Consider the following 26,816-nt stretch of genomic DNA (forward strand, 5'->3'; position numbering starts at 1 on the left):
GAAATGTTCACAAAAACTTGGCCCTTTCTGTTGTTGTTTCACTCGAAATTTACATATGAAATATATGGTGGAATCGTACATGGTATTTCAGAGTCGGAATGAAGTCAGTATGTTCTGGGTATTCACGTAATTTTGTTTTAATACATTTAACTGGAGAACATGGTTTAAGGGGATTAATAAATGTACTCGTATCTTAAATACTTCCACGTACAAGCCACTTCCTCAGCTGCAAAATCTTCTACTTAATTATATTGCTTTTCTGGTAAGAGCCTTTTCCACCAACGCGTGCATGACAGCCATCATTTAGCAGGATGAACATGCATATACATATTAAATATACGTATTACATATACATATTAAATATACATATTCTGTGCAATGTGGAGAGCTCCTCCATCGCTAAATGCCCCACTGACACCCATCCGTTATTGCCGCCTTCGCTGTCTTCGCTGCCTACAAGACACATTTCCCAAGCAGCTGTTGCTGTGTCTGCTGCTTTTCACGTAAATTATGGCAAAATTTAATTATTGCATTGGCCGTTCTACTTTACTTAGCCAGCAAGGACGAGGGGAAAGAGAGGAGGGACGCAGGACGAAGGGTGGCAGAGCCCAACTAACATAGTTCCTTAGCCGGAGGCAGCAACAAAAGCGATTACAACAACGGCTGTATGTCGAAAAGTACGCTACTAAAACAATTAGCAAGTCTCAGAACGGGGCTATAATTAAAACAACAATGGGGATAAGGAGTCCTACACACACACACACACACTATACACATACGGGCTGCCTTTGATTGATGATGCAAAAGCAGCTAAAGCCGGGCTGCCCCTTGAAGTATGCAACACATAAGCAACTTGCAAAGGCGCTGAAGGAACTCGCACTTTTTGGGCCAGCAGATGGGAAGGGTGGTGGGGTGGTGCAGCTCCTGGGAGCCTTTGCTTTGTTTTTGACCCGCCAACGAACTATGCAGTGCCACAAGCAACAAGAAAAGGAATCGGTGGCAAAAGCTGGGACAGCAAGAAGACGTTGGAATACCCTTGTATTTTCCAAAAACCATTAAGTAAAAGCTTGGAAAGTTGAACTAGGGTATCACTTTAGCAAGCTCTTTAAAGCAAATAATATTTTAAAATTAAATAGTTGCTTAAGATGTGCATTGGTCACATCCAGATCCAACTATCACTCGTCTATACCCACTTAAGTTTGCGATGCCAGGAGGTAGCCAAGCAAATGTGTGTTATTTCCACTGTCTGCCAGGCAAAAGGAAAAGAAAATGTTTAAGGAAATTGCAGCAAATATTTTGCTTGTTAAGTGAAACCCAGTTTGGCGAAACGTTTTCCCAGCAATTTCTTCGGGCATCTCGACAACGTCTTGGTCCCGAGTCCGCAGTCCTTGCTCCTGGAGTCCTGAAGTCCTGGAGAGAACAGAAACGAACTGGATTTTAGTTGCTTACTCCAGAAAACCAACGCCCCTCCACCAAAATGCACTACACACAGCACTATTTGATGCATTTTGCATAAGCGCTGGGCAAATGCCTTTGCTGCTTTTATGCAAATTTCTAGCATTTTCCATGTCGTTACATTCTTCGTCGTGTTTTAGTTGCGCCGTAAATGCATATATGCATGCTTCTTCTACTGGCCATATACTCGTATACTCGTATGCGAGTGCAACTTTCCTTGGTTGCTTTCCTTGGCATGCAATTAAATCTAAATTAGTAGGCCTCTGGGCCACATCTGGTTGCTGGTTGCAATCGCAGCCGTTGGCAAATTCGCCCTGTTTACTAATTGAATTATTCAGCTGCAAGTCGCCAATGTTCTCCTCTGCCCTTTTTCGCTGGGCTTGAGGAAAATGAAGCGTAATCAAAACAAAAGCACCCAGTTCCCAGACCCCCAACTATTCGTTTGAACCCTTTTTTAGGTGTTGAACATCACCGCAGGGCCCAAACCGCACAAGCCAACTTTCGTCCTGGCGTGGTCCTTGTGCCTGGTCAGCAAAGATATGCACAAACAGGAGTAGCAGCCAAAAAAAATTATGTCCTGGTTGAGCAACTTTCGGTGGTAAACACGCCCTCAACGCCCCTTTCCCTCTCTTTTTTTCCGTTTTTTTTTTTGGCTTTTTTTGGTTTTTGGACAACCCCACATGCGACATTTAACCCTCGAATTGTACTCAGCGGACACATTGAATGCTTACACTTGGTCACGAGTTGTGTTGCCTTTGCACTGGGACCTTTAACAAAAAAATGTGCACCAGGAATGGATGTTTTACGTGTTCCACTAATATAAATAAGTTTTAAGGTTGTTTTCTTTAAATTTGTACAGTTCTTAAATGAAAGTACCTATTACTGTTATAGGGATCTATGGGAAACTCCTGAATCACAGGGTATCCAGAGATCGCCTCTTCTATCAGCTTTCTTTCATTTAGAATTTCCTACTTCCTTCTTTTGTGATACTACCCCACCATTTGCATTTTTTTGTGTCCTTGCATGTTGATTTTTCGACTGCCATAACTCCCATTCCCATTTCCATTCCCATTTCCATTCCCATTCCACTCCCATTCCATGCCCACTCCAGCTCAGTGTTTTATTTTCATTTTCGTTGTTGAAATAACATTGACATGCCGTCTTGCTGGTTGACCCCTGGCTCCCCCACGGGGGTGGAAAGTTCTCCTGGCAGCAGGACATGCAACACGTCTATGAGGTTCCAACCCCAAACCCCCCCGGAATATTTTCCCCGAACTGCGATCCGGAATTCGATTTCCAGCTTGCGACTTGCTGCTGGGTGCAACGTCTGCCCGCCGCTTTTGTTGTTGTTGCTCGCTCCGGATGACATGCAACTTTTGCCCCGGGCTGTTTGTTGCTGTCGTTGTCGTGTTGCAATCGACAACAAACTGGAAGAGCAACAAATGCTGCCTCGACTGCCTTTTATTAAATAACGTTTCAATATTCCAACATTTTCTGACATATCAATTTTCGCGTGGCGTAGCCGCCATAGATATATAAAGTCATGCACTGGCAGAAATAACTTTTGACTATTTCGAACTTCTTACAAGATATAAATCAACTTATTTCCATATAAATCAAATTTTTTTTAATCGATTTTTCTAAGTTGCATTAGGTAGTATCTAGTATCCCGAATTTTATTTATGCAAAACTGGTAGTTATTTATATTCTCAGTGGAAGAGCAATACGTTTATAGATTTCAGCTGCGATTTGAATAAAGTTTTGCATCTTGCCCCGTTTGCTTGGCGAGTGTTTGTGGGTGACAGCAAATTGTTTAGATATGGCATGAAAATTGAAATTTATGTCCTTGCCATTGACAGATTGCTAGCAGCAAATACTCGAGAGTTGGTCTGCGGTTAGCAAATAAAGATTGTGCGATTTCGCAAGTGTTCCTGAATGCTTTGATGGGGTGTTGGGCGTGGAAAGCGATTGGAAAATGGATTTTCTTTCGATTGCGAGGGTGGAAAGTGTGGCGGAAAGCTCCGATCAATTTGAGCAATTGAGATTGCGGAATAGCGTCGCAATAGCCATCCATTTGTAGATTAACCGCGATTTCGGATTCAGCAATTCCAGGCCAAAGTTGCTCTTTCCTTAAACCTTTTTCTCTGGCATTTAAGTTTCCAAATAAAGTTTTTAATAGGAAGGCCAGGGAATAACAAAAGACTATGCTAATACCTGGCTTATCTAACCTATCAACTCCGCCCTTTTTTACCTTTTCCACCCAGTTAATTTCCCAGCGTTTGCATTATGCAAAACAAAACAAAAAGGGGTGAAATGTACAGAGAAAAAAACTACTTAGCTGCTAAGCTGCCGGCTCTTTTGCCGCATATGCAAATCTAAACAAATTAATTCCAAACTGAGTCCTTTGAGCGGGAGTCCTTCGCCCTCCTGCCCCCCAAACTTGCAGCCCTCATTTGCTGCAGTTTCAGCTGCAACTTCATTTGCAACGTCAACGGCAATGCGCATTAACATTGTTTTCCTTTGCCAACGAGCGTTTTTCCTTCTTTTTTTTTTTTTTTGTAATTTTTTCGTTTTTTTTCGCATTTATACAAACCGCTGACGATGATGACGCCGCCGCTGACTGACGCAGCGGAAAACGGAAGGCCCCAACCCCCTTTAATACATATACATATATATATATATATATATGCCACATTCCTTTTATACCTTCATCTCTGCCTCGCTCTTTGCAGGATCCCATCCGCCGCGAATAGTGGAGCATCCCATAGATACGACAGTGCCGCGACACGAGCCAGCCACGCTTAATTGCAAAGCCGAGGGCAGCCCCACGCCCACCATCCAGTGGTACAAGGATGGGGTGCCCCTGAAGATCCTGCCGGGCTCCCACCGCATCACCCTGCCAGCCGGCGGATTGTTTTTCCTCAAGGTAAGAAGCGGGCGGCGTTGGTGGAAAATTGAAAAGGTTAAGTGCAGCCAGGGGGTAAATGGAAATTGGGATACCTGGATGTGCAACTCGAATGATTGTGGTGTTTATAGAAAAGTGTGCTTCACATAATAAACCACTTTTTCGAGAAGATGCAAATTTATTAGGATAAATAAATACAATTTAAAATAAGTTCTGGATGTTAAATTGTTCTAAAAATGTATATCTATATCACAACAGTATATCTAAAACTGAATTTTTCAATTGTGAAAGCATTGTCAAAGAGCTGCTTAATAGTTATCCTTCCAAAAAGGAACTTTTCAACCTGTTACTAGCCAAATGGCCCGCGGTGTATTTACATCATTTTCCCAGCTTGGATTTCTTCACTTCACTTCCGCACTTCGTCCTGCCGTTCTGTTTGCATGCATAATTATTATTTCAGTTGAGTTCCATGCTTTCATTCATAATGAAAGAGACAATGGAGAGGAGCAAAAGAAGATCCTGCGAGCTGCTTAAAAAATATTCATTTTGCCAGGCCATCTGTTGAGTGATGAACAAACTAATTGCTTTTATTTTTAACTCTCCTTTGTCGGCCAACTTTTTCCGTTCGTATCATTTGGCGGCAAGCTGCAAAAATATTTTTGCACAAAAATTGTTCGCTCCTCGCTGGGCAACAACTTCATTAACGCAAGGTAAACAAACATTAAGGGGGAAAACCGGAAAGGAAAAGCGGGAAAGCGGGAAAAGCAGAGAAAGGCAGCAGCGTAAGAGAAAGCGGCAGACAGACAAATAAAGACGTAACGGAAGCCAGTGGAAGCGGAGCCAGCAAAAGTCAGCTGCAGCCTGATGAGTTCTGAATGGGAGGAACAGGGATGGCTGAACACTGAGAGAAATTCATACATACTTTATTGCATAATTTATTAGATAGGGCCATTAGCTATTCAAAATACTAACCACATCGACTGTGGGAACCTTTTTAGCCAAGTTTAGTCAATAGATTCCTAAAGAAAGTCGCCATTTTCACCAAAACTAACAAATCGTATATTTCGCTATTAAATAACTAGTATTTTGTTCATAACTTTCTTAGAAAATGTCTAAATAAGGAATGTCATACCTCGTTAAAATCGTAATAAAATTTATAATCGAACTGCATTCACACATAATTTTATAATTTTTAGCCATTTTTTGCAAAAAATCATGATGTAACCCCTTTCAAAAATTCGAAATTTTGCAAAAAAATAATTTTTTGTGAAAGCTTCAGAAAATGATTGAAATGGTTAGTTTAGGTTATAAAATGTTGGAAACAGTCAGGAATTCGACTGTGGGACACTTTTTCCACTTGTGGCAATCAAAGATCTATCCCGTTTTATGTCCCTTATGAGTACGATTTTTCTCTCAGTGCGGCAAGGATGAGTGACTGCTACGAGTGACTCCCTGGCCACGGACTCTTCGCTGAGCTGAGCAGAGCACTCAGCAAATTTACGACGCAAAAAGCCAACGGGAGCCGCGTTGATTATGCTGATGATGCAGTTGGAATCGCAGCCTCAACTGCGTGGGATGGGCATTCGGGTGCGGGGACTCCGGGATAGAGGATTCGGGATTCAGGACTCAGGACTCAGAGCTCAGAACTCAGGATTCATTGAGCAGGAGGGACTGGGATTGCGAGGCGGCACTCTGAGCTTGCCACTTTTCACACTCGATCTGCCTGGGTGTCTGGGCGCTTATGGTTCTGCATTCTGTATTTGTACTTGCCGCATGCCACTGTATTTGTTTATCACTTAAGTGCAAAAAGGGATTTGAGCATTTTCCTTCAGCCAGCCATTGCCACTGGCATTTCCAGACTCCGGCTTCCGCTGATGCCTGCGAAATGTCGCTGTAGCATCGCTTTTTGCGGCGCTCTCCTAACGACTTTTAAATGAATTAATTCCACTGGTGTCCTGGCGTCCTGGCACCACATCCTGCCTCCTAATGTGTCCTTTGCCTGCGCTGAGCCACGTTTTATGGCGTTAGTGGGTTTGTCAGCCTTTCCCTTTGATATTCTTTAGATCTGAAATCACTCTGCACCGAAAGTTAAAGTAATGGAAAAGGAATCGTTTCATATCAAGCCCAAAATGGGCTTGCTAGAATTTAATAACTTTTCGAAAGGTCCCTGACCTATCTTGTTACTTTATTTACAACTGTTCCCGCAAACAAAACCCTCCGTAAATGTTCCACAGGCCCAGCGAACAAATATACTTCACATCATTTCATTGCTCCCCAGAGGCATAATTTAAATTCTAATTCCGGCAGCCACCCACTCCTCGCAAAAGGACATTCATCTTACTTATAAGTGCCAGACCACTTCGAAGGAAGCTTCAACCAGACATTATTGCTATAACGATGGAGCCCCGAAAGTGTGCAACACTATCGAATGTGGCGCCTCAAAACAGAGGGAGCTGAAAGCAAAATCCCTCTTTAATTTAGGGGAAAAAATAAAGTTTTCCTTCCCTTTTTTCGGGGGCCTTTAAGTGCTGAAGGCAAGCGGAGTGTGGTCGGAAAAATGTACTGGCGAATAGGGAATATGCAATAAAATACAAAAGCATGTACAATGTGTATATTTGCGGGAGATGGAGTTTTGGCCAAAAAAAATAGGAGCAGCAAGCTGAAAGCGTAGTGAGAAGTGACACGGAGCAGCGAGCGATGGCAAGACAGACAATAATTTACGTAACTCCACGACAGGAAAATGGGGAAAAAAAGGGCAGAATCGAAGAAAAGTCGGGAAAAAACACACACATAGACATACACACTCGCAGTGGAAACAAATGTCTGCGTGTGCGAGTGCACAAGTGTGCGTGTGATGGTGAGCAGCACTTTCCGCACATCATCTGGTGGAAGGTCCTTAAAGCTGGCACTCGTGTTGAGTTCTCAAGGAGTCACTCTTCCGGTCACGAAAACGGCAATGGGTTATTCTAGGAAACTAGTTTTAAACATATATCATAGGTGAAGCATGCGTTTTATTCAAGGATCTTTTAAGGAATCTAGAATATTTATTATCAAAGGAATTAAACTTAGAAAACAGATGAATATATTTAACTTACCAGGTCAAACTCTAAGGCATTTCACAGCAAGCCATATCCAATGTCGCTGCTTGCAGAGACATCCTTCTTCTTTTCACGTCCTTGACTAAAGTTACCCGAGTTCTCTATTTGCTCTGTCTGACTCTGAAGTGCTAGCATGCACTTACACATGCGTTCGTATGCACATCCGTCTGTTACCCCACTTCCAACCCACTTTCACCCCACTTTTACCCCACTTTCACCCCTCTACTACGCCTCTGCTCCTTCCTTAACATTTATTTAAATGTCTGCCACATTTGGCCATAGTTTCTTTGCCCAAGAACTACTTATCCTCGCTGGCGGGAACTTTAAAAAGGCAATCAGACGGCGAAGGACGAAGGGCGGAAGGCGAATAAATCAAAGCGCGACTTTGGATCCTGGCTGATTGCATTTTGGAGGTGCTGCCTGGGAAGAGCTTAATTAAAAAGCAGTCGAGGCTGAAAAGTTAATGCCTCCTCTTTGGGCGGAAATAACTTTATGCACTTCACTGTACAGTGAGCACATTTTAATGAGTTTACAAACGCTCGACACATTCGCAGGGCCATAAAATAAAAATCTCTTCCCCTGAGCACCTATATGCACATAAATAAATAAATACAGGGCTCAAGCCGAGTTGAGTGGTGTTGGGACCAACGCGGCGTATGAGTTATGTTTTTATGCGCAGGGCGACGATTTTTCCATCATGTGCTTTTATTTTTTTTTTTTTGCCTCAGGGCTGTTTATTAACTGAAGGTGTGAGAGAAAAATGCTTTTGAGCCGCGTTTAATGAATGAGCGGAAGGATGAGGGGGAAAACAGGGCTTAAGGAATTCCCCTGGATGATTGAATTAGTAGAGGGAGAGGGAGGCGAGCAGAGGTTAAATGGAGAGAGGGCAAGGCGGATTTTTAATGAGGAGATTAACGGGGAAGTGGGGTTAAGGCCTGGGAATGATGCAAGACTTATTAAAAGGAATAAACAAGAAGTACACTTGCTTTCAAAATACTTTTTTAATGGAGTTTTGGTGCTTGGCCAAAGTTGGAAGCCATGCAGAACTTTGATTGACATGTTTTTCATTTATTTATTTCGTAATTGTATAAGCGACGAGCATTAATTAAAAAGAACTCATTCATTTATTATTTAATAACTATATTACTCCCTTCTTTCAAGAGCAGCTACAGGAATCTAATTCACAAAGAAAATACTGTTAATTTTTAAACAATGTTGCAAATTAAAAAAGTTATAACCCCCAAAGCTTGTTGCTCTCAACTCTTTCGCTTTTCAAACTGAAAGTGAGAGTGTTTTAACCAAAACCAGACCCATTCAGCCAGCAAGCAGATTTGCCTAATTCCATTTCGTTTCAGACTCGTTTCGGGCTCAATTAAAACCATTTACACGTCGCACTTTACACGAGCTTTAAAATTTAAACCAAATTATAAAACACTCAAGAGTTAGAGGGGATTCCCCTTCATATAAAAAACGGCCATTTGCGAGTGCGAGGGAGGCGGCATGAGATAGGCCATCTCACTCTGGCACACGCAGCAGACAATTACGAAATGTTGCAACTTGAAAACGGGAATGGCTCCCAAATGAAATGTTTGAAAATTTATGGGTATTTTAAATTAAAACGGAAGCGTGTTTTCAACGCGCAGTCACACAGATACAGCCAATATATTTTATAGCTCCCCCTTGTCACCCGACAACCCCCCCCTCCCGCCACTCCAGAAAGAGATGCCCCCCCTCACAAAAGTTGCACGTAGCACACGGCGAATATTTTTCCCCAGCTGCTGCTGTTTTATTTTTTGCTCTTTGGTGTCAAATCAGTTTCAATGTTTGCACGAACAACAACAGCAAAAACAACAACAACAAAGCAAACAAGAAGCGGCAAATAATAACAACAATAAACACCAGCAACCAATTCGCTGCGAATCGCCTGGCTCAAGTCATTAAAGATATAAATAAATTTATGTGACTTCTGGCCATGTTTTCTTCGTTTTTCGCTTGTAATCCTGCGTTGTTCTTCTTTTTCTTTTGGCTCGCAAAAGCAGTTAGTTGCCAAATTTAAATTAAATTTTCAGCAGAGGGAAAACTGGGAAAACGGAAAAGCGCAAGACAGTAAGGTTGTTTGAAAATAAGGAATCCCTCATCTCTATAATGCTTTAAACAGCTTAATCACTAGTAACTTCACAGGTGTACTGGCTGCTTTTATAGCGAATTTTCTATTTAAATAAAAGTATTTTCCAGCCTTATATATTCCATTTTCTTCATTTGCTACAACGGTTGCCATTGCAACGAATATTGTTTAATTTTATTCCAGATTTGTGCCACAGCTCCCTCCCAAAAGGATAGTGAGCACGGCTCCTGGGCTGAAGCCTTACAGGCGTCTCGCCTCGTCCTAGTAATTCATTTCAATTTTTAATAGGAATCCGCCCAGTGCCCAGCTAATAAGCTTAGCTTCGGCTTACCTTGCCCAGGGACCACGTTGCGTATGCTGAATATTCAGCTCGCCAGTTGGCCATGGAAATGGGTCAGTGGTAATGGTTAGATTGAGTTGGCCAAGTTGCTTGCTTGGCTTATCAAAGTTGACAAAGCCGCGTAGGAGTAAAAGTTGGAAAAAGATGGAAAGTAGCGTTTGACTTTAAACTGACCTGATTTGCAAGCCAGGAAAGAAGTACAGGACCCTCATCAAATGTACCCATACTTACACGACTTTAACAACCTTTAAGAAGCAGCAAGCAAAAGATATCGTAGTAAATGTATCTGCCGCACTTTGAGCAACGCAATCTTGCAGCCTTTGAGCTGCTTCGTGTGTTGTATCTGTTCTTAGTCCTTGGCAACTCGCACACACATGAAGTATGACAATCGAGGAGCTCGAGGCGCTTCAACTTATTTGTTTTATAAAGCGCACCCGCGGCTCAGGACTCGGGATTCAGGACGAAGGACCAAGGAGGGAGCCAGGACTCACTGTCGACATGTGTGTGTATACAGCTGGCGAAGGAAGATTAAATGAAAGAATAATACAGCTGAAGAACCCTTTTGTCATCTTCACTTAGCGCAACACTTAATTTCACTTGGATGAGGCACAAGTTGTGTAAATTGTGCGAACTTTGTTGCCGCTGCCGCTGCCTCTTCTCATTTTCTCCCGCTGCAAGGAGCAGATAAATATGCCACACACACACACACACACACACACCATACACACAGGACACAAACACACTTAGTTTGACATTTAATTTTAAGCGCATGTTGGGGAATTCTTTTGTGCTCCGAAAAACAAATAAACAAACAGTGCAGACAACAAACCCAAAAGGGGAAAGGACTCCCCCAGAAGGGGGATGCCACGAGATGTAGTAACTATAAAGTTGCTCGAGAGACATTTTATGATTTGAGCACTTGGAGGCAGCAGACGCGCAACAGACAACAGATTGCCGTCTGTTTTATGGCCTCGAATAACCAAGGGGTTCACGGATGTGCCGGACGGAAGCCCATCCTTTGAAGGAGCAAGGATCTAGTCCGGGAGAGTCGGCAAATCAACGTCTTAGGGCTTCTGGCTTGTGTATCCCAGAGTTGCGTCTTTCCCAGTTGCCATTTGTGAAATTACAAATTTGTGAAGATACAGATTGACGCAGAAAAGCGAATTGAAAGTACACTTTGAAATTAAAACATAAGGAACGGGGATATCGGCTATTTTAAGGTTGAGTTATAAATTTCAAAAGGATAAATCACAGTGCGTTACAAAATCCAAGTATCCCGAGCGGAGTCCCTTTCCATTTACTACTAAAACGTGCTCATTTCAATTAAAATTACCCGCAGTTTGCCCCTGGTCCTTGATCCTTTCTCAAGGTCCCTGCAAACAATTTTTTCCCAGCTCGTCTCCAGCAGTCAACTCATTCTAATGCCACCATCGTTTCTTATCCACATCTTTTTGCAGGTTGTCAATTCACGTCGCGAAACAGATGCGGGAATCTACTGGTGTGAGGCGAAGAACGAACTGGGCGTGGCAAGGAGTCGCAATGCCACGTTGCAAGTGGCGGGTAAGTCATCGCAAATCCACGGTCCCCCAATGTCCTTACACTGACAAAAACACACAAGACTGGCAGGAAGCAAATGCGCAAAATAGGACGAATTAAAGTTGGATAGAAGTCACTAACTTCTAAACTAACTGGGGAACTTTTAAATCATTCAATGGAAACATATAGATGAAAAATGTTTATATGTCAGTATAATAGTACTTACTTCTCACAAATGATTTTTAACGGTTACAAATAAGCAATTATTTTTCTCTCTGCATCGACTCCTCTGTAGAAGCGTGTGGTGTGCGTTTTTAATATTCTAAATTGATGTTGATTTTTGCTGCTGCTGCTGATGTTCTTCATGTTGTTGCTGGCTGAGGGGGGTGGGGATTGGGAAAGTGGGAAACTGGGGGCATACTAGCTTTGCCCTTTTCCCAGCCAGCAGCCTGAATCACCCGCCCACTTAACTAACTAGCTGTGGAGCTGCTGCGTATACAAGTTTTCCGCTCGAACGCACCCACTTGTCTTGCCACAGCTCTCGTGCCATCTCTCTCGCTCCATTTGTAGCCGTCTCTTTCTCGGGGCACGCTCTATTGCCGCCTCCATTAACCCGTTTTATTTCAGTGTTTCCTCCCTCTTTTTTTTCCTCCTATTTTTGGCTATTTTTGCCAGCTATTTTTTGCGTTTCTGATGCCTTTTTAGCTCAGTCTGATATCCTTCAAAAATGGCTGGAAGGGGTCATGTGTTTCTCTCTGTGTGTGTGTGTGTGTGTGTGTGCTAGTGTGTGTGTGTGCTGGATTTATTGGAGCATATGCAAAAACAAAAAGGCAGTGGTTGGCCATTTGGAAGTTGGGTCAGGTCTGAGATGAATTTTGATGGCCTATGTCATGGATTAATGCGTGGCCAAACAGAGGAGAGATTTAATTAAAATGGGCCCCTTCCTTGTTTCTTTTTTTTATATTTTACTATATAAAGTTAACAAGAGGATTTTCGTATGGGATCAGCATGGTAAGGCACCTAAAAATTAATATAGCATAGGCCATGTGGCTCATTATATCCTGGCCAAGTAAAGTATACTCCTGACTTGATAAATAAAATCTTGAAATATTCCGTATTATTCAGGAATTGTATTGTAAGGATGGTGGATATTTCGGTTGTATATTTTCCTCCTCAACAGTTGGGAGGTGGCTCCTATCCACCCATTCCACTGCGACTGAGTCCGCCACTTTGTCTTTTGTTGGCTAATATTTCTTTTATTTGCCGCTGCCTTTTCATTCCTGGATGTCTGTCTGGAGCTCCGCCCAGTCCGCCCAGGCCTCCTGTCATGTCCTGGATCTCCTCCCACATGAAAATCGATATTGCTCACTGTGTGGAGTTTATTTTGCCTTCGTGCTGGATTGCCCCTTCTTTTGCTGGTGTGTTTCCTGCTCTCCTCGAGTCCTGTTTAGCCGCAGCCCGAGTTGGGTTTGCTTTTTGCGGTATGTCCTTGGGGAATATTTTTCAATATTTGCATGTAAATCACGAAAAGCACGTCAAATTTGTTTGCTTGGTTAAAACGTCGTTATTGCGGCTTGCGGTGTGGGGTGTGGGTGAAACCGAAGGCAAAAGGCGTTCACATTGATTGGGTTAGGCAATAAAAGAGCGAAATGGCAAAGGAAAAGCAAAAGGATCTGGAACAGCAGGAGCAGGAGCACAAACAGGACCTCCATTCGTAGGCGGACTCCCCAGTTCACGTGGCTTTTCCTACGCTTTTTTCCGGGGCCGGGAGTTTGTCAATAGTAAACATAAGTTGCACATTGTGGGCACATAAGTACATACATTTGATGTTGTCAGCGCAATTTCGCTTTGAGGGCTGTCAACGCACATGAAGCCTTTGACCTGATATTAAAAGGAGTCCTTTGGAGAAGGGAGAAAAGCGTGGTAGGAGCCACATGCTAAATGCGAGGAATTAGAAAATTGTAGGGGCATTATTTCCGCCATTTCGCAATCATATCTGTAATTTGGTCGGGCCTCTACATGCTCGGATTACAGATATTAAAAGCTGACAAAACGAGCAGCATTCCTTGGCATGTTATTAAAGCGGCTTTGAAATGTAGCAAAGGTCATTGAAGCAGGACTAAACTAAATGTACTTACATTTTAGGAACTTCTAGGGTACAAATGCCTATTAAATTCTAAGCCTATTAAATAACACAATAAATCGTACAAAAAGTTACCATATAACTTGGCTTCAGAGTTTCTCAATTAAGTCCGAGATGTGTGTTCATTAGCTTAAATGGATCACGTCGCCGACTTGAAGTAGTTGCCATTTCGGGTATCCAATCATAAATCTCCCTTGGGCTGAAACACAACCGCGCTGATAAATATAGATAAGCGCTCATTTATTAACTCATTATCAGCAGCTGTCCGATTTTGGCCGCTGGAAGCGATTTGCACCTTTGGAACCGAGGCTTTTCCGCTCTCTGCTGAGCCTTTGACCCATGACCCCTGAATCGGGAGTCCTGCGGAGAGTGGGGAAACGCCGACGAGGACGAAGGACGAAGGACGAGGCCTACACAAGTTTTGCCCAGTGGCACTGAACCTGACACTGATTATGACTTTGATTAATTTATTGATGGTTGGCGTGTTTCCCGCTGTGAGAGCTTCCTTTTTCCTTTTTCTGGTTTATTTCACGGTTCCATCAAAAGTTTGCCACGACTTTAATGGAGCCTTCGTGGGTGGATGGAGTTTGGCTCCCCTCTTTGATTCGAGCTGATTTATTACGCTTCAACTTTAAATTTAATAACAGTCATGGTTTTAGCGCATTTTTGCATAACCAAGACGGGCAAACTAAACCAAAGCAAAAACCGAATCTCGACCGAAAAAATGTGTAAAAGAATTCGCTTATTCACTTTGTAGATTAAAAAAAAACGAAAAATAAAGGAAGAGCGAAATTTAATTTACGTAAAAGCTGCTTTCGCTATGGATTTATTCGTTGAATATACCAGCCCACACATATATATATATATAGTATACTATATTTTTTCGCTGCACAAAAGGTTGCTTTTGAGGGCAAACGAGAAGAGTCGAAAAAAAAGTGGAGAAATTCACTTCGCTTCGCTTTTCAAGTGCTTGAAAGTTGCTTGATTTATTACGCCAGAAGCGCAAATACTAGCGGAGTTCCCCAACTTTCGTTCTCTGATTCTGATATGCACACAGGACAAATAGAGCTCTGAGGTGTGTGCGGATTACTCCACTCCCCGCTGACCACGCTCTCAAAGGACGAAGGACAAAGGACCAAGGACGATAAGAGGCAGAGGCAGCCGAATTATCCTGCTCCAAATCTGCGACTGCTGAGGCAAAATGTTGATAATACTCTGATTTACTATGCAAAAGGAACGAGCAAAGTAGAGAACTCGCAAATGCGTTTCGGGAATAAATGCAGTTGCACTGATTGTGGCTGAAAAATGCTCGAAAGTAATGGGAAATAAAGTATAAAAGAGATTTTTGGGATAAAAATCCATTTTAAAGCGCTTTTTTGTAATGCATTCGTGGCTTAAAAAGTCCAAACAATTTTCCACTTTTCCGACTGGAATATCGAACCTAATTAAATTAGCCTAAAAGCAGCGTGTAAATCCCAATTTTTTACAAATTAGAGGGTCATCTTTCTCCGAATGCCACGCTTACCCACCTTGTGGCGCATAAAAATCACATTTATGCCATTTACCCACGATTTATCTTTGCTGTCAGGCCGCAAACACGGGCTTTCTCGCACGTTGAGAAAGAGGGATGGCCGGGGGTCAGAGGTCAAGGCAACGGGAGGGACAACGAGAGGGACACCGACGTGGGGCATTTATCATGCAAAACCCCCTTGGTAATTTATAACCCCCAACAAATGGACAGGACTCAGCCCACACACACACACTCTCACACTCTTCGTAATAAACATTTGCTCATCTTTCAACCACTGCCCCATCTTCTCCATCCCGCCATCCAGTGCTCCGCGATGAGTTCCGCCTGGAGCCGCAGAACACAAGGATTGCCCAGGGTGATACCGCTCTCCTCGAGTGCGCCGCCCCGCGCGGAATCCCCGAGCCCACGGTCACCTGGAAGAAGGGCGGCCAGAAATTGGATTTGGAGGGCTCGAAGCGAGTGCGCATCGTTGACGGCGGCAATTTGGCCATCCAGGATGCCCGCCAGACTGACGAGGGTCAGTACCAGTGCATAGCCAAGAATCCTGTCGGGGTGCGCGAGTCCTCGCTGGCTACACTCAAAGTGCACGGTAAGCGATTAACCCATTTCATCAAGTGTGCTTATCCAAAGCAAGTAATTTTGATTAGCTGCCTGTTTTTTAAGAATATCTTTATAAATTACGTGGTGTTACTTCCATTTATTTTATTTTTTTGAATTTTTTCTTATAAAAGCTGAGTATACTTTAGTTTCTTTTTCATATATTTCATTCCTCGGTACTGGCCGTGTGCCCTCATGGGTTAACGGCTAGATGAGGGTCCTCAGCCAGCGCCCAACCCAAGCACCTCCAATCAATGTGTCATGTCCAATTTGCCGGAATGTGACTAGGGTTGGGTTTGGCCTGGAGGTTTGAGGTTTTCTGATTAAATTGCCGCTTATCATTTCCCACGTCGGCTGCTTCCATTGCAGTCAAGCCGTACATCATCCGGGGTCCACACGATCAAACGGTTTTGGAGGGCGCCTCGGTGACCTTTCCCTGTCGAGTGGGTGGTGACCCCATGCCGGACGTGCTGTGGCTGCGCACTGCCTCGGGTGGCAACATGCCCTTGGGTAAGCTACCACAAACAAGGCATTGTTAATTGAGTTGGTGCTTAGGCAATATTTTACTATTTATCTTGAAGATCGCGTCAGTGTGCTGGAGGATCGCAGTCTGAGACTGGAGAGGGTCACCATCGCGGATGAGGGCGAGTACAGTTGCGAGGCGGACAATGTGGTGGGCGCCATCACCGCGATGGGAACTCTGACTGTTTACGGTAAGCACTTTTTTGATATAATAGACGATAATAGACAACCGCTAGTTGGGCACTTTAGCTAATTAGTCTACCCATGCTCCTCCACCCCGCGCACTCACACTGTAGCCCCCCCGAAATTCATCCAACGTCCTGCGAGCAAATCCGTGGAACTCGGAGCCGACACATCCTTCGAGTGTCGCGCCACAGGAAACCCAAAGCCCACCATCTTCTGGACCATCAAGAACAACAGCACGCTGATCTTTCCCGGTGCTCCGCCCTTGGATCGGTTTCACAGCCTCAACACCGAGGAGGGTCACTCGATACTCACGTTGACCAGGTTCCAGCGAACGGACAAGGATCTGGTCATCCTGTGCAACGCCATGAACGAGGTGGCCAGCATCACCTCGAGGGTGCAGCTGAGCCTGGACTCGCAAGAGGACCGACCTCCGCCGATCATCATTTCCGGTCCGGTCAATCAAACCCTGCCCATCAAGTCGCTGGCCACGCTGCAGTGCAAGGCCATCGGTCTGCCCAGTCCCACCATTTCCTGGTACCGCGATGGCATACCCGTGCAGCCCAGTTCCAAGCTGAACATTACCACATCCGGGGACTTGATAATATCGGATCTCGATCGCCAGCAGGATCAGGGCCTCTACACCTGCGTGGCCAGCTCGCGGGCTGGAAAGTCCACTTGGAGCGGTTTCCTGCGGATAGAGTTGCCCACAAATCCGAACATCAAGTTCTACAGAGCCCCGGAGCAGACCAAGTGTCCCAGTGCACCGGGACAGCCCAAGGTACTGAACGCCACTGCCTCGGCACTGACCATTGTGTGGCCCACCAGTGACAAGGCGGGCGCCTCCTCGTTCCTGGGTTACAGTGTGGAGATGTACTGCACCAATCAGAGCAAGACTTGGATACCCATCGCATCGCGACTGAGTGAGCCGATCTTCACGGTGGGCAGTTTGACCCAAGGAGCGGCTTACATGTTCATTGTGCGGGCGGAAAACTCACTGGGCTTCTCACCACCATCGCCCATCTCGGAGCCCATTACGGCGGGCAAACTGGTGGGCGTGCGGGATGGCAGTGAAAGCACTGGCACCTCACAGCTCCTGCTCAGCGATGTGGAGACCCTGCTGCAGGCCAACGATGTGGTGGAGCTGCTGGAGGCCAATGCCAGTGACTCGACGACCGCTCGTCTGTCCTGGGACATTGACAGTGGTCAGTACATCGAGGGCTTCCATCTGTACGCCCGCGAGCTCCACTCCACCGAGTACAAAATGGTTACACTGCTCAACAAGGGTCAGGGTTTGAGTTCCTGCACCGTGCCTGGACTGGCGAAGGCCTCCTCATACGAGTTTTTTCTTGTGCCATTTTACAAGAGCATCGTAGGAAAGCCCTCGAACTCGCGACGCATGAGAACGCTGGAAGATGGTAAGGATCTGGTGTGGCCATTCCCTGCTCGCATATGTACTTGATCCATTTCTTTCTGATGAATATTAATTACCTACTGGTTTTAAATTGACTTTAACTTTTTCCACAGTTCCGGAGGCGCCACCCTATGGCATGGAAGCCATCCAATTCAATCGCACCTCGGTCTTCTTGAAGTGGTTGCCGCCACAGCCAAATCGCACTCGCAACGGTTAGTACAGTTTAGTGTTCTCATAAGTAGAGATCCTGAACATTTGTTTGATATGATGATAGTAGTAGCAGATTCTGCCATAAGCTAACCAGCTAAGCTGGGCTAAAGCGACTCGTTGCGGATGAATTCTCGGCTCTTTGTTTACATTTAATTTCATTTTCTCTGTCCAACCGCCCAAATATGCAACCGCCCGGTGGCACAGGCATCCTCACCAGCTACAATGTGGTCGTCAAAGGGCTGGACGTGCACAATACGACGCGGATATTCAAAAATATGACCATAGACGCGGCCACGCCCACCCTGCTGCTGGCCAACCTCACCACAGGAGTCACCTACTACATCGCAGTGGCGGCTGCCACGCGGGTGGGAGTTGGACCCTTCAGCAAGCCCGCGGTGCTCCGCATCGATGCACGCACCCAATCCCTGGACACTGGCTACACGAGGTGAGTGGGCTGCACTGTGAGAAAATAAGATTCCATTCCATTAAAGTTACAAGTTATATTGTTTGATTATTGCCATCAATAAGTTAAACTCACATTCAGTTTGTTGCAACTTTTTTGGTCAACTTTTGTATTATACACGCACTTTCGCTCAGTGCCATTTCCTTTTGTGTGCGCTTTGTGGGCGTCGGCCATTGTGGAGCTGCTCATTTGACTGCCAAGTGTCGCATCGAGGTCCACATCAATCCATTAACGGCCAACGACAATGGCGAACGACTTTTGCGACCATTAAACTAAGCCTCCGCCCGTACGGCACGTACGGAGAGCTCCATCCTGGATAGCCTGGAACCCATTCTCATTCCGGGTTCTTCTTTATTGTGTTGCCTATTGCAGATACCCCATCAGTCGTGATATTGCCGATGACTTTTTAACACAGACCTGGTTTATCGTCCTGCTGGGCTCCATCATTGCCATAATTGTGTTTCTATTGGGCGCATTGGTTCTATTCAAGCGCTATCAATTTATCAAGCAGACCTCGCTGGGCAGTTTACATGGTGAGTGAACTTTAATTTAAATTTATACTTATTTCCCTTTTGTGCACTTCTCTTTTTTTTCGGGGGGGTGCTTGTTCTGTTTTTCTGTTTTTTGTGTGTGAGGATTCACGGGTGAGTTGAAGTTTCATTTACTCGCGAAATGGGGGATGTTTAGACGGGATAATGGTTATAGTATTTAAGGCTTAAGGAGCTTAAAAACTCTGTGCACTGTAAATGAACATTTATGAGTATCGTTTGGCATCAAGAATTTATTCAGACAGAGAGCACAATTTGCATTCTGAATTTATTTCCCTGTATTCCACATACATCCGAGCTCCTTCATCTGGAAGTGCTCCCCACTTTTATTGGACAATCTCCATTCCAGTCCGGGACATGCAAGCGTTTTTCCCCAGCTCCTGGAGCTCCTCCTCTGCGTAATCTATGATTTATGACTGAGCATTTATGGCCGGTCTCAATTAGGTTGCCATTTTGTAAGCCACAATAACTGCAGACATCGAGACACGCACTCATAACATTGTACAGACTCGAGAACCAAAACCCAGGGTAATAATCTTTGGCAGTAAGCCACAGCGCCAAGGTTAAACCGACTATAAAAAGATAAACAAGCCACGATAACTGGAGCAGAAGTCGGGGAATCTTATGGTAGTAGGAGTAGTAAGAGTTGGAGAGTTGGAAAGGGAGGCTTATATAGCTTATAAGAACGACAAATGCTCACGTGAAAATCACATCAATTGTCTGACTGGAAAACTCTAAATATAGTTAGAAAACAACGTCGTTTAGCTGACTGTGGTGAACTAGAGATACCCTGCGAAATATACATGTAATCGAGAGATTAAGGTACACTTTTTCTGCTCTTTACGGACAGACATACGGACAAGTTTGCGGACAAGCTGGCACAAACACACTTGGGAACAGATTGGAGGACATTCAGCAGGATGAGAAATACGCTTAAGGACCAAGCTGAGACAGACTTGCAGACTGAGTAGAAAGCACACAGGAATATCAAGCAGATTTACATAAAGAGCATGGCTCGTTTCTGAAATCAAATGCCAACTTACTCGCACAACCCATCTACTTTGGCTGAACTGCAGGGCATTTGGGCGTGGGCGTGCAGGAACCTTAGCCAATTGAATATAAAAAGTAATTTCCGTCTTTTATTATTTGCACGTTACAGCGCAAGCTGGGCGATTTTAGTTTTAACGAGCCGTAATCATTGCCAGCCCCCCCACATGGCAGCCATTTCGATGTATTCAGTCTCCCGTATGTACTCGTATTTTTGTTTTTATTTCAGGCAATCACGCAATCGGAACCGTGCGAAAGTTTCCAACATTGCCGCTAAATGGAGGCGGAGCCGTCGGTGCCGGTGGCGTTGGTTCAAATTCGACAGCCGCAACTGGGCAGAGTGGCCATGGCCTGTGGATCGATCCCACCAGCGGCGTTTGGCGACAGGCGGCAGGAGGTGGCAATCCGGGCGGAGTGGGCTCGTGTTCGACAAAGGAGCAACTTCCGGGATACGCACAGGCCACCGCCCAACAGGGACAACCGCAGCCCACGCTGCTCCCTGATTACGAGAGGTGAGTCGATTCTTCGACTGTTTATCTGCTCAGGAAGTTGCCTTAATATCCTGTCCACGCCTCGCTGACTGTTTAATTACAATAAAAAATTGGCGAGCGCACTGTTGAAGGATATAGGGTATCCTTGGTGTAGAAAGCAAGGGCGGTGTACTTTGAAAAAAGGGTACAAATATGTAAAGTTATAATGGGAACAAAGGTTTCTGGCGAAGGTCTTCTATATGCCTTCTACACAAGATCAATCATCATTGGCACTCTAGGGTGACTTTAAACAGATTTCCATCCTATTAAAGGTGGGATGTTTTTCGTTCCGTGTAGTAAGAAACCGACTACTTGCTGTAAGTAAAAGATCCATCGCACTATTTACGAGCCGGGTAGTAAAAGATATTTTGTGGAGCTGCAACCGCTGCCACCATAAAGATTCACCACGCTCCAAAACCGAGTCACCCTCGGAATGGAGGAATGGGGGAATGGAGGAACTGAACCCTGTGCTCCATCCGAAAACCGAAAACCGCCGCAGCAACAACAAACGCCATTAAATTGTTACACTCGAACGGGTTTTACTTTGGGCCATGGTAACTTACTCCGCCACGAAATGTTTACGTTGGCAGCAGCAGCAATGCAGCCGTTATTTAATTTCCATATACGCAATTCGTTCATATTTCCTGGGGCTGTTTTATCTCCTGTTTTCTTTATTTTCTCGTTGGTGGTTTCCTTTAAAGGCTAATGAATTTTCCATTTGGGAAATGCATTTCAGTCGAACGGACTCTTAACCTACTTCCATTTAAGTTTGTTGCCAGGAAAACATGTTGAACTTAAAGGGAAGGGAAATCTCGATTTTATAATTTATAAACTAAGCCCTCAAATTTGTCAATTCATAGCAACACTCAGTCGGATTAATTTGTCAGTGATTTTGGCGAAGATCTGAAAGTTTTTGATCCCAATTTCAGATTGTGATTATCAGCCAAATAATTCAGTCAAATGCTTCTTGGAAAATCCTCTAAAAGTTTCGATGAAGGCTCTTGTTTAAGCTCTTCAATTCGGGCTGCCCATTCGTACTTACCCATTCCATTTGGATTTTCCTTTCAGTTTTTGCTCAGGAATTTATATAGAAAAACAAATTTTCTCTTTTGTGTTCCTGGCTGTTCCTTTAAGCTTAATGTACCGTTGTGGCAACAATAATAAAACAAAAGCAGCAATGCAAAAAATAAAACAAAATCCAAACAAGGGGCAATAAAAAAGTGGCAACTGCTGGCGACATATTGCCATCTCGCTTCCTTCTTACACCTGTCCCACTCTTGCAAGCCGGAAAACTTTCGCGTATTTATTTGCGGCATCTTACGCATTTATTTGTTTAGACTTCCTCTCTCCTCTCTACGTTCCTCGAGTGAAATATCCACCCACCACGCGCTTTTCCTTCCACTTCACTTACGATTTGGAACAATTCGTACCACCCTCGCACAGAAAAAGAGAAAGCCTTCTCCGCCCCCGGAAAATGTGCCACCCCCTAATGCCGTTGCCACTTCCGTTACGCGATTTTCATTATTTCCGTTTCAATTTTTCCGTTGTATTCCCGCCGCTGCTCACTTGTAACAACGCTGTAAAGTCGTAAAAAGTATAGGTATGTATATAGCATAAGCGCTGGAATACCAAAACAGGATCTTCTTTTATTTCGCTTGTTTACATAAACACTCCCCAGAAGTTCGCTGCCGAAACACGTGCGTCATTACCCAAAATTTCCAATTAAAATATTTAATTTCTTTCGCGGGTTGTCTGATTCGGGGAGTTCTTAACAACCACACCGCCTCCGCGGAAAACTCAATTTTCACCGCTAAATTAACAATTAAAAATTGATAGTCCTCGGGGAAGAAGCACAAACTCCTCGAATCTGCATATTTCCATATTCCCCAAGTGTCCTTGAGGTGGACGCATTCAAATTACTTGGCATATTCTAATTGTCTCAAGTTCTAACAGTTTACGACTTTGACATATTTTATATATTATCATGTAAAATACGTATAAAATCACAGGATAATAAAAAAACACACTCAATACCAAATTAATTTTGATGGATTCATGTGAGTTCCATTGCCGCAGCTAGTTTCCAAACAATGCGAATCACCATGAAATTGGCGAAAACTCTTCGCATTTTCCATCGCCACACTGCGCATTTCAAACATTTGAGTATATTTTTACGAGAACTCATTGGAAAGAGCAGAGCGCCAGATAAGCATTATCTCATTAGCTAATTAGTGTGCAGAAATTTGTGCAATAAAAAAGTTTTTCCCCGCTTTTCTGTCTCGCAAACGTTGATTTTTCGTGTTGGCAGGAAAACTCGCACGGCTAAAAGTTTGATTTGAATGGGAGTCCTGCTTTTTTCCATTCCCAAATAGGTTCCTCCTCGTTCTTTGGCAGCTCCTCCATTTCCGGTGCTGGCCCATTTTAATTCCAGTAGCTTTCATGCGGAGCGGAGCTCCCTCTAATTACGAAGTTGAATTGCTAATGGGCGGAATTTTTGTATTGTATTTGCCATATTTAACCAAATTGCAGTGGCAATGGTGGGGGAAGTGAGGTGGGGAAGTGCGGGGGCATTCAAAGGGGAATTGCAACGAAATTTTTAATGAGTAGGTGTGAGACGGGCACAATTTCCGGAGTGGCATTCAGTGCCTAACAAAAGCAATTTCCTCCCATCAACAACAACATTGAATGATTTATGAAATCGGTGATGTGAGCGCCAGACAAACATAAATCCACATAAACCCATTTGCACAGCAATTTATTTTAACCTCATATGTTGTATGACTACTCTTTTGGATTTCCCTGATGAACTCGATAAACATTGACCCTTTTTTTGCCCAGTGTATTTATCATTCACACTCATGTCTGCACAGAATCAATTTTAACTGCTTTCTGATTCCAAACCCCCTGCAATTTCAGACTATCGCCGCTGAATATGCCCGATTACGCGGAAGTCGCCTGCTCGACATTCAAAAGCCCCACCCACGGCGCACCACCGATGATGGGTGGTGGACTGGGTGGTGGAGTGGGTGGTGGCCAGTCGGCATCCCTGTACGACAGCTGTGGGGCGTACGCCACCACCAATGTGGTGGCCAATGTGAAGCTCTACCAGAACCGCTATGCGACCAAGACGGGCAATAACAACAATCACCAGGTCAACAATGACTACCAGTCCACTGGCATGTACTCCGCTCCACCCAGCGCCCACTACGGATGCCTGGAGCCGAAGCAGCAGCAGCAGCATCAGCAGCATCAGCAGCAGCCCAATCTGATGACCACCTCCACGGCCAGCACAGCCATCCTGACGAACTCGCCGGCCAAGGTGAAGAAGATCAACATAACCGAGAACAAAATGGACCAGCTGGAGGGCAAGTCGGAGCGCACGAATCCGTTCAACACGCAGCAGCAGCTGCTCCTGGCCAGCAACGCCCTGAAGCAGGGACTGGGTGCCTATGCCAACACCACCTTGGCTGCCCAGATGGCCAGTGGCGGTGGAGCGGGCACCTTGAGGCGCCAGCGGCAGCCCAAGACGCTTTACAAGAGCGAGAACAACATACTGGGCAAGTCTGGTCTGCGGCAGAACACCATGAATGCGAATGCGGGTGCGGGTGCAGGTGCTCCCAGCAATGGGCAGTTGGACTTCCTGACTGGGGGTCCGCCGTCGGAGGGCGGGGATTTCTCCGGACTGGGCCTGTGCAACTCCACCAATCAGCTGCTGAACGACTGGGCCTCCAGTGCCTCGATCGCAGCTCCCGGGGATTATCATTTCGGCAGCAAGCAGCCCAGCAAGCAGCACCTCTACGTGAAGGCCAAGGACGGCACCTGGTCGGCAGTCAGCTCGGATGCGTACCAGTCCTTCAAGCACCAGCAGCAGCACCATCCCTTCCTGGCAGGATCAGGTGACAACACCAAGTCCCTAGCTAGTGTAAACAGCTTAGCTGGCGATAGCAAATTCCTGAGTAGTTTTGGCTCTAGTGCCAATGTCTAGAGCCGTGGCTTAGAGGTCCACTATTAGGCTTGGGTCAATCGAAAAGTGCTCAATAAGTTAGAGGATTCTAGAGGATGCTAGAGGATTCTCGAGGATTCTGGAGGATTCTAGAGGATTCTAGAGGATGCCAGAGGATTGCATTAGGCAGATAAGTTGTAGGCGTATATCAGTTGGAAGCTGGCAGCAGGTGGAAGCTGGGTTGTGGAATGTTGTGAGGGTTTGGTGGGGGTTGAACTTCTCTAAGAACTGTGTAATACCTTTCCCCTTAACTGAAGCGTAGAAATATTCCAGCTAACCTAGCAATCCCATAGAGCAATATATAAACGCCATAGCCCTCACTTGCTAACCCATTGCTCGATTAGACTTCCACCATCCGAAGAAAGTACCCAAACCCAGAATAAACAACGAAATGTATGTAAAGCGATACAGAAGACCCAGAGAAATTGGCTTGTAAATAGAAGTACCCAAACTATATCCTATATGTAAAACCCTAACCCTAAAGCATTTAGAATATTGCATTTGGAGCAAGCAAAAATAACATTAATTTACACAAGAAACCAGCAACCAGAAAACAGAAAACAGAAAACAGAAACCAACCCAAAATAGCACAGACGTAGTTAAAGTAAGTAAAGCGATGAAAACCCTTAAAAGTTTGCAGCAAACCATTACGAACTTTTGCAGAAAGTGTACCCACAGATAAGAAAACCAATGTCGACATTTCGAAGCCAAAACGAAGAATACCTAACCCTAACGAGAATATTACTTAGACTTATATGAAAAAGTGAAAAAGCACGATGAAGTTAGTTGTGTGTGTTGAAAATATTGAAATATTTAAACTCACCTCCCGCAAAAGCTAAATAAATGCTAATAATAAGGCTGTTAAATGTAAAATATCATAAACGATTCAAGAATGAATGGACTAAACCTACATTTAAACCGTGTAATTAAAGCATTAAAATGTAATTAACTGACACTAGATTTAGTTTGAATAGCTAAAATCGGAAAACCAAAAAGAGAGAAAAGCGAAAGTGCAAGGATTACAGCAAATAGGGGGATTTAGCTGGAAAGAGACAAAAAATAAATTAAACTAATCAATTAATTGATAAATTATGCAATGAGAAAACTAAAAATAAAGAAAAACATAAAACCAATCAGTTTCTGACAAAGTAACGTGCGTTTCGTGTTGGTAAGATCGCATTTCCTGTAATTAGGGAACTAGATGCGTAGTTTGATGGTAAGTAATATTATGGGTAACAAGCTTGTTGTAATTATCAGTAGAGGCTTTAGATGAAAACTAGTCGCCCCAATTAGATACTCGGCACATTATAGTTATGAATCGCAATCTACTTAGCCGCAGCCCCAACTTTTTGTGGGAAAACGCGCTCTAATGTGTGCGCTAATTTTCCATTTCAGCAAGGACAATTTGGCGGCGACACAGTTGTGCCTACATCGTCCTGGACAATTCGATGGATTTTGTGATTTGAATTCATTCGCTCCGCTCGTCGTGTTTGTGGGCGGAAAATCCAGGTAAGCCAACTATTCTGCGGCCTGCCCACAAAACTTTTCACTGATTTTCGTCCCTCCCCGCTGACCAGCTAATTAATTATGCACTTTGCCCGCCACACCCAACAAATCCCAATTTGTCCTACAAAATCATTAATGCAGGGCTCCCTAATGAGGCATTGTCCTTTTTCCAACGAAAGCCCCGGAATTTCACATACGCCAGCTATAAAATATTTGCAATTGCGAATTCATGATAAACCGAATTATTTTAGTTTGCTGTCTCTCCTTGTTTGTCATTGATTTTTTATTGCTCGTTTTTCGAATTGGCTGCATTGTTGCAAATTGTTGCTGACAGTGTATGATGTCTGTTTTTGTTGTCCGCACACACTAGCTCTTTGAAATTAAAACCAAACGAGGCTTTAAAAAGAGAATGCACTCATGTCTGCATGGAAAGAAGTCAAACGAAATGAATATCAATTTGATTAAATGAAGCGTAATGTTTTTCAGCTTTTTATCGATGAATCTATAGTTGCGCTATTGGAATGGGTTTTTAACGGATTTCAGGCCAGTGCTATTAGAGTTCATTTGGAAATATTGAAAGTAAATGCTTTGGACATCATTACTGACTGCTTAAGTTAGGGAAATTCCCATTGGTTTCCCATTTCCCTGGCAAATTCGGAT

At 44.3% G+C, this 26,816-nt stretch overlaps 1 protein-coding gene across 2 annotated transcripts in view; it reads left to right on the top strand.

The window, feature by feature from the left end:
• Positions 1 to 25,783, top strand: part of LOC120458282 (roundabout homolog 2) — a 39,113-nt gene extending 13,330 nt beyond the window's left edge. Inside the window, exons 2-12 of one of the 2 annotated variants that reach the window (XM_039645878.1) lie at positions 4,188 to 4,381; positions 11,381 to 11,483; positions 15,438 to 15,722; positions 16,100 to 16,240; positions 16,312 to 16,443; positions 16,549 to 17,853; positions 17,963 to 18,061; positions 18,264 to 18,504; positions 18,895 to 19,055; positions 20,347 to 20,629; positions 23,564 to 25,783. In XM_039645878.1, coding sequence (XP_039501812.1) covers positions 4,188 to 4,381; positions 11,381 to 11,483; positions 15,438 to 15,722; positions 16,100 to 16,240; positions 16,312 to 16,443; positions 16,549 to 17,853; positions 17,963 to 18,061; positions 18,264 to 18,504; positions 18,895 to 19,055; positions 20,347 to 20,629; positions 23,564 to 24,632 — 4,013 coding nt within the window. In that variant the 3' untranslated portion in view covers positions 24,633 to 25,783. Of the gene's footprint in view, positions 1 to 4,187; positions 4,382 to 11,380; positions 11,484 to 15,178; positions 15,315 to 15,437; positions 15,723 to 16,099; positions 16,241 to 16,311; positions 16,444 to 16,548; positions 17,854 to 17,962; positions 18,062 to 18,263; positions 18,505 to 18,894; positions 19,056 to 20,346; positions 20,630 to 23,563 lie in introns of those variants that run through there. The other variant, XM_039645879.1, reaches the window with a different exon arrangement.
• Positions 25,784 to 26,816: the final 1,033 nt, after the last annotated feature.

Source organism: Drosophila santomea, chromosome 2L (genome assembly GCF_016746245.2).
Source record: "Drosophila santomea strain STO CAGO 1482 chromosome 2L, Prin_Dsan_1.1, whole genome shotgun sequence".
Lineage (NCBI taxonomy): Eukaryota > Metazoa > Arthropoda > Insecta > Diptera > Drosophilidae > Drosophila > Drosophila santomea.